This window comes from Bubalus kerabau, chromosome 1 (assembly GCF_029407905.1).
Source record: "Bubalus kerabau isolate K-KA32 ecotype Philippines breed swamp buffalo chromosome 1, PCC_UOA_SB_1v2, whole genome shotgun sequence".
Classification (NCBI taxonomy): domain Eukaryota; kingdom Metazoa; phylum Chordata; class Mammalia; order Artiodactyla; family Bovidae; genus Bubalus; species Bubalus kerabau.
The window spans coordinates 238,493,655-238,505,955 of NC_073624.1; the positions used below are offsets into that span (position 1 = coordinate 238,493,655).

The following is a 12,301-nucleotide window of genomic DNA, read 5'->3' on the forward strand; positions in this document are numbered from 1 at the left end:
TAGCGACCCCATGGACTGCAGCCTACAAGGCTTCTCTGTCCATGGGATTTTCCAGGCAAGAGTACTGGAGTGGGGTGCCATTGCCTTCTCCATTGAACAACATAGTCATTAACCAAAAGAACTTTTTGGCCAACCCAATATAAGCCCTGTTGCTAATTCTTTAGATCCTCCCACAATTGTCAGGCCTTGAGGACTGATTCAGATTAACTAAATGCACAGGAGATTACCTGGTAAACCAGAGCTCTCTATGTTGGTTTCTGAAGGAGAATATCCATGACTCAACAAGTGTGGGTTCTTTCCTTACAGAGCATCTTCGCTGTACCAGGCACTCTCTTTCTAAAGTAGGGAGCCCTGCCAAAGTCTAGGCACCACCACAGGGCGTTGCCTGGTGAGAACAGAGTCAAGCACGGGGGTCAGGGTTTTTTAAAAGAGGTATTTCTGGTGAACTGTGGCAGCTCTCTGCTCTGCAGTGTTCTTTCTCTGCCCCTGGAACCAAGATGAGTATTTGTGAATCAGGGTTCCCTCTCCCTCCTGTTTGAAACATAGGTTGTCAAATCCTTCTTCCCCAATTCACAGTTTTGTCTGAGGCTTTTCAGTTTGTAGTTGTCATGACAACTGCACTCCTGACCCACATTCCTGACAGGCTCCAGCGTTGGTGTTTCCTGACTTATTTCCCTTGATGGATTAGTTTAATTGAGGCTGCCCTCTCTCTCTGGGCTAGAGGCTGGGAGCTGTACTGGGGGTAATCAGGCGGGCTCCCCCCAGCCACCCTGAACTCTCTGGGGAGCTGATCCCAGGAGTGCCCTGGGGACCTCTCAGTCTCAGAAGCTAGCGCTCTTTAGCTTTGTCCCAAGATCTGGAGATCTTACTTTGACCTTCAGTACAGTTCAGTTCAGTCGCTCAGTCGTGTCCAACTCTTTGACCTTAGATGTTAATATATATTATCTTTGCATTCGGTTTTGTGATCTCTACTCCCAGATATTTTTTCTTCCTACAGATGGTAATGTGTTTTGATGTGCTAGTCTAGCCTGCTGATTATTAGAGATGCAATAACTAGAAGCCAAATGATCAGCCAGTTTAAATTCTTAATAGAAATTGTTGACAGTGGTGAGAGGACTTCTAACTGAAGGAAATTATTCTGTAAAATCAGTGGTAAAATTTTAAGAGTAGCATATGCTCATTGTAGCACATTCATCTGTACAGAGTATTTGTGGTAAAAAGTGAATACCCCACCTACTTCTCCAAGCCCATCTGTTCTCACAACTGACGGTAATCCTTCTAGAATGTTATACACTTTCACACAACCCCTACACACAGAGTTCGGTGTGTCTGTCTGTGGGATTGTGTTATTGATGTCTCATAATAGGATTCTAGTGTATGCCCTTTTCTGCAACTTGCTCTATTCACTTAACAATTTAATCCGCATATCTAGATTACTGGGATTCAAATCCCAGCTTTTCCACTCACTGACTGCCTCTCTGAACCTCAGATTCTTCTTCAGTAAAATGGGGATAATAATGGCATCTACTGCAGGGGGTTTATGTGAAGAGTTAAACAAAGTCAGTACTTAGCAAATGCATGGAACAGGGCCTGGTGTATTACACACACAGTGCGGCTCACTAGTGGTGGTAATAGTTCACTAGTAACAATAATACTAGCAGTTGTGCCATCTAAGTCTTTCCAAAGGCTCCGTAGCATTTAGGTAGGTTGCTGTTGTTCAGTCACTCAGTCACGTCTGACTCTTTGTTCAGTTCAGCTCAGTTGCTCCGTCGGGTCCATCTCTTTGTGACCCCATGGACTGCAGCACACCAGGCTTCCCTGACCATCACCAACTCCCAGAGCTTGCTCAAACTCATGTCCATCAAGTTGGTGATGCCATCCAACCATCTCATCCTCTGTCATCCCCTTCTCCTCCTGCTTTAATCTTTCCCAGAATCAGGGTCTTTTCTAAGGAGTCAGTTTTTCTCATCAGGTGCCAAAGTATTGGAGTTCAGCTTCAGGATCAGTCCTTGTAATGAGTATTCAGGATTGCTTTCCTTTAGGATTGACAGTTGATCTCCTTTTAGTCCAAGGGACTCACAAGAGTCTTCTCGAACACCACAGACCACCTTACCTGACTCTTTGTAGATCTACCTGTATCACATAGGTAGATTTAAAATTTTTTTAACTGTTCCTCTATCGATGGCTCCTAGATTTTACTTACCCAAAGACTTTCCTGCAGTTGAACTAAGGTTTATAAACTATCTTGCCTGCTCTGGGCAAGACATCAGTTCTGGTGAACAAATTACAGGCGCAGCAAGCTTCAGAGTTTGGGAATCTTGGGTTAGGGGTGGAAAATGGGGTCTGAGATGTGACGGGAAGGTTCATGTACTCTCCTCTTCCCAGCAAATCGCCATCGCTCGGGAGGGTGACCTGCTGACCAAGGAGCGACTATGCTGTGGACTGTCCATGTTTGAGGTCATCCTGACCCGCATCCGGAGCTACCTGCAGGACCCTGTCTGGCGGGGCCCGCCACCTACCAACGGTGTCATGCACGTGGACGAGTGCGTGGAATTCCACCGGCTCTGGAGTGCCATGCAGTTCGTCTACTGCATCCCCGTGGGGACTAACGAATTCACAGCTGAGTAAGTAGCCCCGGAAAGGTGGGGTCACTCCCCAACCTGTTCGTCCTCCTAAGAGCCATCATACAGCCAGAGCTCAGTCAGAAAGGAGGGCAGGGGTGGGATGGTCCAACAGCAGTTTACTGAGGGCATGCTTTATGTTGGTCGGAGTGCTAGGTGCTGCATGTAATCCCATGCCCAGCGAAAGCATAGATGGTTCCTGGTGTGTGGGATTCACAGAGCCTAGAGGAGATGAGAGTATAGACATAAGGTGGATTGAATGAGGCCACCGGGCAGCAAGGACAGGAAGGACTACAGATTCCCACAAGGAGAGACAAGAGGATTCAGTTCAGTCTGACTCTGCGACCCCACGGACTGCAGCACCCAGGCCTCCCTGTCCTTCACCAGTTCCCGGAGGCTGCTCAAACTCATGTCCATCGAGTCGGTGATGCCATCCAACCATCTCATCCTCTGTCGTCCCCTTCTCCTCCTGCCTTCAATCTTTCCCAGCATCAGGATCTTTTCCAATGAGTCAGTTCTTTGCATCAGGTGGACAAAGTATTGGACAAGAGGATTATTGGAATTTAATTCACGGACTACAACTGAGCTGGAACATTGCTTAGGATGCAGCTCTTAGAGGGGAAAAGGAGACCTCCCAGGAAAAGCTCCAGGTTGTTTGAGGCAGAGATGGAGTGTGTGCATATCAAGGCCTCAGACCTCTAAGGTTCTGTCTTCCCAAGACTGGAAGGTGGGCCAACAGAAGGGGCAGGATGGAGCCCAGGCAAGGTCTCGGCATCAAGACCTCACTGCACATTGCCATCTCCCACACAGAACCCCAGGGCTCATAGAACAGAGAAAGGCTTCACCAGCAGCAGCTGGGCCCCACCTTGCTCATGAGGCCTCTGCTCCTGAAAAACGGGGAGGGGAGCCTTTGAGAAGGGCCCAGTCCTGTCCTCAGAAAAAGCAGAAGCAGAGCCCCATTCTCCCGTCGCTTGCCCAGCTACACAGCAGAGCAGAGTGTGAGGGGAGCAGACCAGGCCTGCCTCTGAAAGGCACATGGGGGCCACAGAGGTCCCCCTGGAGGAGTGGGATGGGAAGGCTGTTTTCCAGAGTGGCTGCACTTTCAGCGACAGCAGTGAGGAAGCTGGGAACCTTTCCAGTGAGATTCAGCTGCTGATGAAGGACGAGAGATTCAGCCGAGAGATGCCCCACAGCCTCCCAAATCACCTGCATTGCTGTTGAGAGTTGAGGTTGTGCAGGCTTAGTTTTACCAGACTCGAGAGGACTGGCAGCCCCCAACACCAGCAACATCTGCTCATGGCCCCACCATGCCCCCCCATCCCTGCCCTCTCAGCCTACACTGGCCAGTTGGTCTGGTTCAAAATGGCCCTTCACCTCACAGGTTTCCTCTGATTCTTGTCCAGAACCAAGACAGCATCTCATCAGAATTCTGATTGGTTGAATAAATCTCAAAGGCTGGTTGGATTTTTTTTTTCTTGCAAATTTGTCTTCTTCAAAGCTGATTTTTCTTACATCGGTGGGGTGACAGACTGACACCTCTGTGGTTAGAAGGGCTTATATTGTAACCTCAGTCCTGGGAACAAATGAATCCATAGTCGCAAATTCCCATGTACCCATTTTACAGATTAAGAGAATTGGCCCAGAGATGGTCCAAGATGAGGGCTCCTCCCCCCACTCCCTCCCACCTCTCATTCCAGCTGCTTCCTCTCCCGCTCCCAGGCAGTGTTTCGGAGATGGCTTGAACTGGGCTGGCTGCTCCATCATCGTCCTGCTGGGCCAGCAGCGTCGCTTCGACCTGTTTGACTTCTGTTACCACCTGCTCAAAGTTCAGAGGCAAGACGGGAAAGATGAAATCATTAAGAATGTGGTAAGCAGCTCGTGGCTGGGGCCTGGGAGAGGGGGCCAGGCCTGACAAGCAGGCTTTCATCTGCCAAGGAGGGTGAGCTCCTTGTGGAGGCCAACTCCCTACACCGCAGGTAGGTGCGGAGACACTCAGCAGCTGGTGACCTTCTCATAGGAAGCCATGAGTCACTGGCTTGTAAGTCACTGGGATGAATCAGGTCACCCCGCAGGGCAGGGCCAGCCTCCAGAGCTGAAACACACCTTCCCTGTGCCAGTCAGAGTCTGCTCATGCCCCTTCATCATCTGCACAGACACTGTTGTGCAGGCATGGGGATGGGATGAGCACTGTGGTGGGATGAGCGGGGCTGCCATGGGAGCATGAGGAAGGGCCAGCTAAACCAGACTGAGGGGCTGGGGAGAGGCCTCAGAAGGCTCCCCATAGAGGTGATGCTTGGGCAAAGTCCTGAATGACCAACTGCAAATAGACAGGCAGAAAATGGAGTGCAGAATGGGGGAGATGTTCTAGACAAAGGGACTGGCTAGGGTAAAGGCACAGAGGCGTGAGGATGGATGGCTGGAAGATGGTCCTGGTGGGTCTCCAGGACCAGCCGAGAGGGAAAAAAGGCAGGCACCACTTCATAAAGGTGACAATCTTCATGAAGTAGAATATACATAACATAAAATTGTTTTATTTTAACTATTTTTAAGTGTTCAGTTCAGTAGAGTTTAATCATTTTGAACTGTTTACTGCATTAAATTCACTCACCTTGTGCAACCATCCCATTTTTTTTTTTCTTGCTGTTATTTAATTGCAGGAGTTCTTTCTGTGTTCTGGATATTAGTCCCTGATCAGATACATGATTTGAAAGTGTTTTCTTTCATTCCTTGAGTCGCCTTTTCACTCTGTTGATAGTGTCCTTTGATGCAAATGCATTTTTAATTTTGATGGATTCCAATTTATTATTTATTACACTCCATCTCCAGAACTTTTTGTCTTCCCCAAATGAAACTCTGTGCTTGGTTAAACACTAACTCGCCATTCTGCCTCCCTCCAGCCTCTGGTAACTCTTCACTTTCTTTCTCTATGAATTTGACTGCTCTAGGTACTTCATATAAGTTGAATTCTTGGACTCAGAATAATGTGTTCAGGGTGTACTGTGTTGTATTAATAGCATGTGTCAGAATCATCTTCCTTTAAAGGCTAAATAGTATTCCATTGTATGTGTGCATGACATTTTGTTTATCCACTGGTCAGTTGATGGACACTTGAGTTGCTCTCACATTTTGGCTGTTGTGAATAATGCTGCTGTGTCGTGAGTGTACAGATAACTGTTCCAGACCCTGCTTTCATTGCTTTGTGGTATATACCTAAAATTGGAATTGCTGGATCGTGTGGTAATTCTATCGTCAATTTTTGAGGACCCCCATAATGTTTTCCACAGGCACAACATCATTTTACTTTCTCACCAGCAATATATGAGTTCCAGTTTCTTTATATCCTCCCAGCACTTGTTATTTTCTGTATATTTTTGGAACTAGCCACCTTAATGTGTATGAAGTGGTATCTCACTGTGGTTTTGATTCACATTTCCTTAATGATTAGTGATATTACCATCTTTTTGTGTGCTTATTGGCTATTTGTTTACCCTTCTTTGGAGAAATGTCTACCCAAGTGTTTTGCTCACTTTTTAATTGGGCTGGTTGGTTTTTTTTGTTTGTTTGCTTGGTTTTTTGCTATTATTTAATTGCACAAGTCCTTTCTGTATTCTGGGTATTAATCCCTAATCAGATACAAGATTTGAAAATGTTTTCTTTCATTCTTTGAATCACCTTTTCACTCTGCTGATAGTGTCCTTTGATGCAAATACTTTTTTAGTTTTGATGAATTCCAATTTATTATTTGTTACCTGTGCCTTGGTGCCATATTCCAAGAAGTCATTGCCGGGCTCAGTGTTATAAAGCTTTTTGTCTATGTTTTCTTCTAAAGGTTGTATAGTTTTTGCTCTTATGTTTAGGTCTTTAATCCATTTTGAACTTATGTTTTGTGTATGGTATAAAATAAAAATCCAAATTCTTTCTTCTGTGTGCCAGTCTTCCCAGCACCATTTGTGGAAAAGACCATTCTTTCTCCATTAAATGTTGCAGGCACCCTTGTCAAAAATCATTTGACCATATATGAAAGTCTTTATTTCTGGGCTGTCTAATCCATTGGTCCATATGTCTGTCTTCACACTATTTTGATTATTGCAGCTTTGTGGTAAGTTTTGAAACTCATGTAAAGGGTTTTATGGTTAAGTTCACATTTCATTGTCAAGCTCTGGGCTCCCATAGGAGGCCTTTAAGCAAGAGAGTGGCATTACCATTGAAGCATCAGGACTCTGGAACCCACCCTCAACTATATTCTTCCGTTGCTCTTGATCTCTCTATCCCCTCCTCCCACTCCTAACCTACATGCCCCTGTCCTTCTCCAGCCCCTGAAGAAGATGGCAGACAGGATCAGGAAATACCAGATCTTGAACAATGAGGTTTTTGCCATCCTGAACAAGTACATGAAGTCCGTGGAGACGGACAGTTCCACCGTGGAGCATGTGCGCTGCTTCCAGCCGCCCATCCACCAGTCCCTGGCTACCACCTGCTAGGCAGAAGGTCCTGCAAACCCTCGAGCCGGAGGAGAAGAAGCAGGAGAGAGAAAGCCACAGCCAGCCTGCAACAGGGTCCGACTGGACAATGTGTGAGATGAACCTGGAAGCAAACAAGAACCTCCCCAAACACATCTGCACCTCCCAAGGGCTGGGCCTCTGCATGCTCTCCCGTGACATCTCCATGGTGGTTTTTCCATAGTGTAAATGAAAAAAAAGAAGAAGAACAGAAACAGGGCAGTACTTGCTTTTTTCTCTTTTTCCCCTCAGCTATGTTAAGAGCCCTAGTTTCACGCTTTCTCCATCTCATGGTCCCCACATCCATGGTTGCTACACAAAACCTCCTCCCCGATTGTGACCTCCTGCCCAGTGGCCACATGCAACCCCAGGACTGAAGTCTTAGAGATGGAGAAAAGAGTGTGGCCATGCCCCAAGATGTCAGCCTGGCTTGACAGGCATGATTCCACTTCCTAGCATCTTCGCCTCCTTTGGCTCCCTCCCCCCACTTCCCACCGTGTCATCTTGTCCTGCTCCAGATGCCAGGGATTCAACCACCAAGTGTACTCCTGGACCAAGCACTGAGAGCCATGGTGAATGGGCGACGAGCTTCCTGGTATCAGTACCATGGTAGATGGTGTTGAGATGTTGCCTTTGGCCTTCCATGGACTCTTAAAACCACATCCTGACTCCCCTCTCAGGGCACTCCTAGGGAGAACTCAGAAATGCATTCACAGCTGGAATGGGTGAGTGGAAATGGGGTAGAAAGATGGTCAGGCCTGCTGTGTAGAAGCAGTATTTATGAACACAGCCAGGAATTCCATAGTCCAAAACAGAAAGCTGTTAGAACACTGCATCAGCTTCATGGTGAGAGGGTCCTTTATTTATTGAACAAATACTTAGCACCAAGTCCCCCAGAGAGTGAGCACTGTACTACTGGCCAGACATGCACTGCCCACAGCATTAGCCAGCAACCAAATTAGGGGCCACTTCTTGGCACAGAATCTCTCATCAAGAAAAACCCTCACAAGAAAGAAAATATTAAAGGGTTATTTTAACAGAATCCAGAAACACCTTGGGGTCAAGGAGGTAAGGAGTGTAAATAATACTTGTCAATGAGCTTTTAATACCAACCAACCCAGGGATCAAACCCACGTCTCTTGCATCTCCTGCATGGTCAGGCAGACTCTTTACCACTAGCACCACCTGGGAAGCCTCTTTTAATACTAAAATACACCCAAAGAGGAACCCTGTTCTAATGAATCAGGACTTTTATTGTCCTAGAAGCTGAAAGATTCTGGAGACATTTGACCTTTGGCTTCTGTTCTTTGATGTTCCTTAACTTAGATTTTGAGATATGGGTCATATCTCACAGGGACATTGTTGTTCAGTTGCTCAGTCGTGTCCGACTATTTGTGACCCCATGGACTGCAGCACGCTGGGCTTCCCTGTTCTTCACCATCTCCCAGAGTTTGCTCAAACTCATGTCCATTGAGTCAGTGATGCCATCCAACCATGCCTACTTCCATTTCCCAGAATGAATCAAAATTCCTTGCAGAATCTCTTACTGAGCATGGGGAAGCTGTTCAGAAGGACAGAAGCCTTTGGGAAATGAATGTGCTTACAGAGCACCTTATCATCAAAGGGAATCTGTGAGCCTGAGCTTATAAGAACATATAAAATGAGACAATTTGGTATTTCTTCCCTGGCCCAGGAAGGAAAAGAGAGAAAATAAACCAATAATGATTGCCTCACTCAGGGCAGATGAATAGAAATTTTTTCCATTATCCAGATGGCCCATTTCATCCCCAGGCAAGAGCAAAGAAGTGTCCATAGCAGGAGGTTTGTGTTATCCACTCATGTTCACCAAGGAGGACAGAGGTGGGGCTCGCCAAGTGTGATCCAAAGGCCACCTCCATCAGGACTTCTGAGATTAGCACGTTTGATGCAGATTCCTGGGCCTACCTCAAACCCACCAATCCTGCATCTCTGGGAGCAGAATTGAGAAATCTGCACTTGCCACAAGCTGGATTGTTCTGTTACACATCAGAGTCTGAGGACCCTGTAGAGGACCCCTGCACTGCTAACCTTGGGCTTTGAGCTCCCTCTGAGCCATGAAAAAAAATAACTGTAGGGAAGGAAAGTGAGTCAGGGTACAAGCTGTCAGATCCTATTCTCATAGGAATAGTATTTCTCTCTCTCTCTCTCTCTCTCTCTCTCTCTCTCTCTCATTTTTTCCTTCTTGAAGATCATACGTGTGTCCCAAAGGCAAAAGTGAGGGGTTACACCACATGGGAGAACTATATGGTAAAACTCACCTTCAAAACCTGCATAAAATTTCTAAGCTCCAGAGTCTTCTGAGTCTTCAGGCCTGTCTGGGTACAGTAGCTTGCTCACTTTCTCAGCTACTTGACTCTCTATTAAGTCCTGGAGATCATTCTAAATCCTTGACTATTGCTTTGTTGAGGTTTGGGTCACCCATTTGATGAGATTGATATTTCAACAATCTGCCCCTCCCATCCTATCATAGCCCTGACTTTGACCCTCTGGTAGAATCCCATTGTCCTCAAGAGATTTTATCTCAGTAAATTGAGGTCTTCACCTTTAGGAGAGATGTTTCATTTCCCTGGCTCACCAGCAGCATTGATTCACAAATACAGAACGGGTTTAATATTCTTTCCTTCCTGGTGTTACTGCCCCTCTTTTGATTTTTTGTGTATCTAAGAACCAAGAAAAATAAAATCTTAGGTTTTAAAAGGTTTAAAAAAATTCTGTTTCACAAACTGTCAAATGTACCATATTTGTATTAAGAGTTGTCGGGGATTTTTGTACAATGAATTTACATTTATTTATGGTGACTTATATTTACGCTTGTGATCAAATAATGATGTTAAATTCTTAAATCATATTTGCTATGCAGCTGAAGATGATATTTTGCTTTGTATTTTGGGGTACCTGTGTTGAGTTGATAAACATTTCCATCTCCATTAAAACTGCTTCCAAACTCGTGAAATGAGTGTCTTGTCTTGATTCTGGTTCATATTCTAGTCCTAGTTAATCTGTGGAAGACCACGGGAAAATTGGTAACTAAGGAGACAACCTGAAAGAGAATGGAGGAACATAAAGAATATAAAGATGCTGCACCCTAACCTAATGGCTTGTTTTGCTTTCTTACAGGGGGAATTATATCTTTATAAATTGACTTACTCTGGGCTTGATATTGGAGATGTTTCCTGAGCCTAGGGCTTTCATAGTCTCACAGTATAATTCTGCAGCCTAGATTCTTAGTGCTGTTTTTTGTTTGTTGTTTTTGTTTTTTTTGGGTTTTGGGCGTTTTTTATTTTTTTAATTGGAGTGTGGTTGGTTTACAATGTTGTGTTAGTTTCAGATGTACAGCAAAGTGATTCAGTTATATATATATCTACTCTTTTTCAGAAACTTTTCCATTATAGATTATTTTAAGATATTGAATATAGTTCTCTGTGCTATACAGTAGGTCTTTGTTATTTTTAAGTTTTATATATATATTAGTAGTAGTGTGTATCTGTTAATCCCAAACTCCTAATTTATCCCTCCCTACCTTTCCTCTTTGATAACCGTAAATATGCTTTCTGTGTCTGTAAGTCTATTTCTGTTTTGTAAATAAGTTCATTTGTATCATTTTTTAGATTTTACTTATAAGTGATATCATATGATAATTTGTCTGACTTAGTATGATAATAATTTGGTCCATCCTTGTTGCTGCATATTGCATTATTTTGTTCTTTTAATGGTTGAGTAATATTCCATTGTGGAATATTATGTGTACACACACACACACACCTTTCATCTGTTAATGGACATTTACATGGCTTTCATGTCTGCTATTATAAGTAGTGCTGTTATGAACCTTGGGGTGCCTGTATCTTTTCGAATTAGAATTTTTGTCTTTTCTGGATATATGCCCAGGAGTGGATTGGTGGATCATATGGTAAGCATATTTTTAGTTTAAGTAACCTGCATGTTGTTTTTCATAGTGGCTGCACCAATGGCACCCCACTCCAGTGCTCTTGCCTGGAAAATCCCATGGATGGAGGAGCCTGGTAGGCTGCAGTCCATGGGGTCGCTAAGAGTCGGACACGACTGAGAGACTTCACTTTCACTTTTCCCTTTCATGCATTGGAGAAGGAAATGGCAGCCCACTCCAGTGTTCTTGCCTGGAGAATCCCAGGGACAGCGGAGCCTGGTGGGCTGCCATCTATGGGGTCGCACAGAGTCAGACACGACTGAAGCGACTTAGCAGCAGCGGCAGCACCAATATATGTTCCTACCAAAAGTGTAAGAGTGTTCCTTTCTTTTCACATCCTTGCTGACAGGTTGTCTGTGTTCTTTTTGTTGATAACTGTCCTGGCAAGTGTGAGGTGATATCCCACTGTAGGTTTGATTTGCATTTCCCTGATTATTGTCAATATTGAGCATCCTTTTATGTGCCTGTTGGCCATCTGCGTGTCCTCTTTGAGAAAATGTCTATATAGTTCTTCTGCCCATTTTTTCAACCAGGTAATTTATTTTGTTGATGTAGAATCATAAGAACTGTTTATATACATTGAATGTTAACCCCTTGTTAGTTATATCATTTGCAAATATCTTCTCCTACGCAGTAGGTTGTCTTTTCATTTTGTCAACAGTTTTCTTTGCTGTGCAAAAGCTTTTAAATTTAACTAGGTCTCATTTGTTTACTTTTGCTTTAGGAAAGGAATCCAAACAAAAAAAATATTGCTCTGATTTATGTCAAAGAGTGTTCTGCCTATGCTTTCCTCTAGCAGTTTTATCAGACTTACATTTAGGTCTTTAGTCCGTTTTGAGTTTGTTTGTATATGTTGTTAGGGAATGTTCTAAGTTTACTGTTTTACCTGTAGCTGTCCAGTTTTTCAGCACTACTTATTGAAGAGATTGTCTTTTTCTCCATTATATATTCTTACCTCCTTTATTGTAAAAGAATTTACCATGAGTACATGGGTTTATGTCTGGGCTTTCTATCCTATCTCATATATATCATTTATCAATACATCCCTAGTTCTAAGAGGAAGCATGAAACTAATATGTAATAAGGCCTGATGTGTGTGGGCATCATGCTAAATTCCATTCATCCATTCCTTTGAATCAACCAGTCACTGTGCTAAATTCCACCTTTGACAGAGAGACTATGCAGTGTGTTTATTT

At 44.3% G+C, this 12,301-nt stretch overlaps 1 protein-coding gene across 1 annotated transcript in view; it reads left to right on the plus strand.

Moving 5' to 3' along the window:
- The window catches only part of CYFIP2 (cytoplasmic FMR1 interacting protein 2), a 113,443-nt gene extending 103,331 nt beyond the window's left edge, over positions 1 to 10,112 (plus strand). Inside the window, exons 28-30 of the mRNA XM_055560626.1 lie at positions 2,386 to 2,624; positions 4,341 to 4,488; positions 6,935 to 10,112. Of these exons, the coding sequence (XP_055416601.1) occupies positions 2,386 to 2,624; positions 4,341 to 4,488; positions 6,935 to 7,102 (555 nt within the window). The 3' untranslated portion in view covers positions 7,103 to 10,112. The remainder of the gene's footprint in view (positions 1 to 2,385; positions 2,625 to 4,340; positions 4,489 to 6,934) is intronic.
- Positions 10,113 to 12,301: the final 2,189 nt, after the last annotated feature.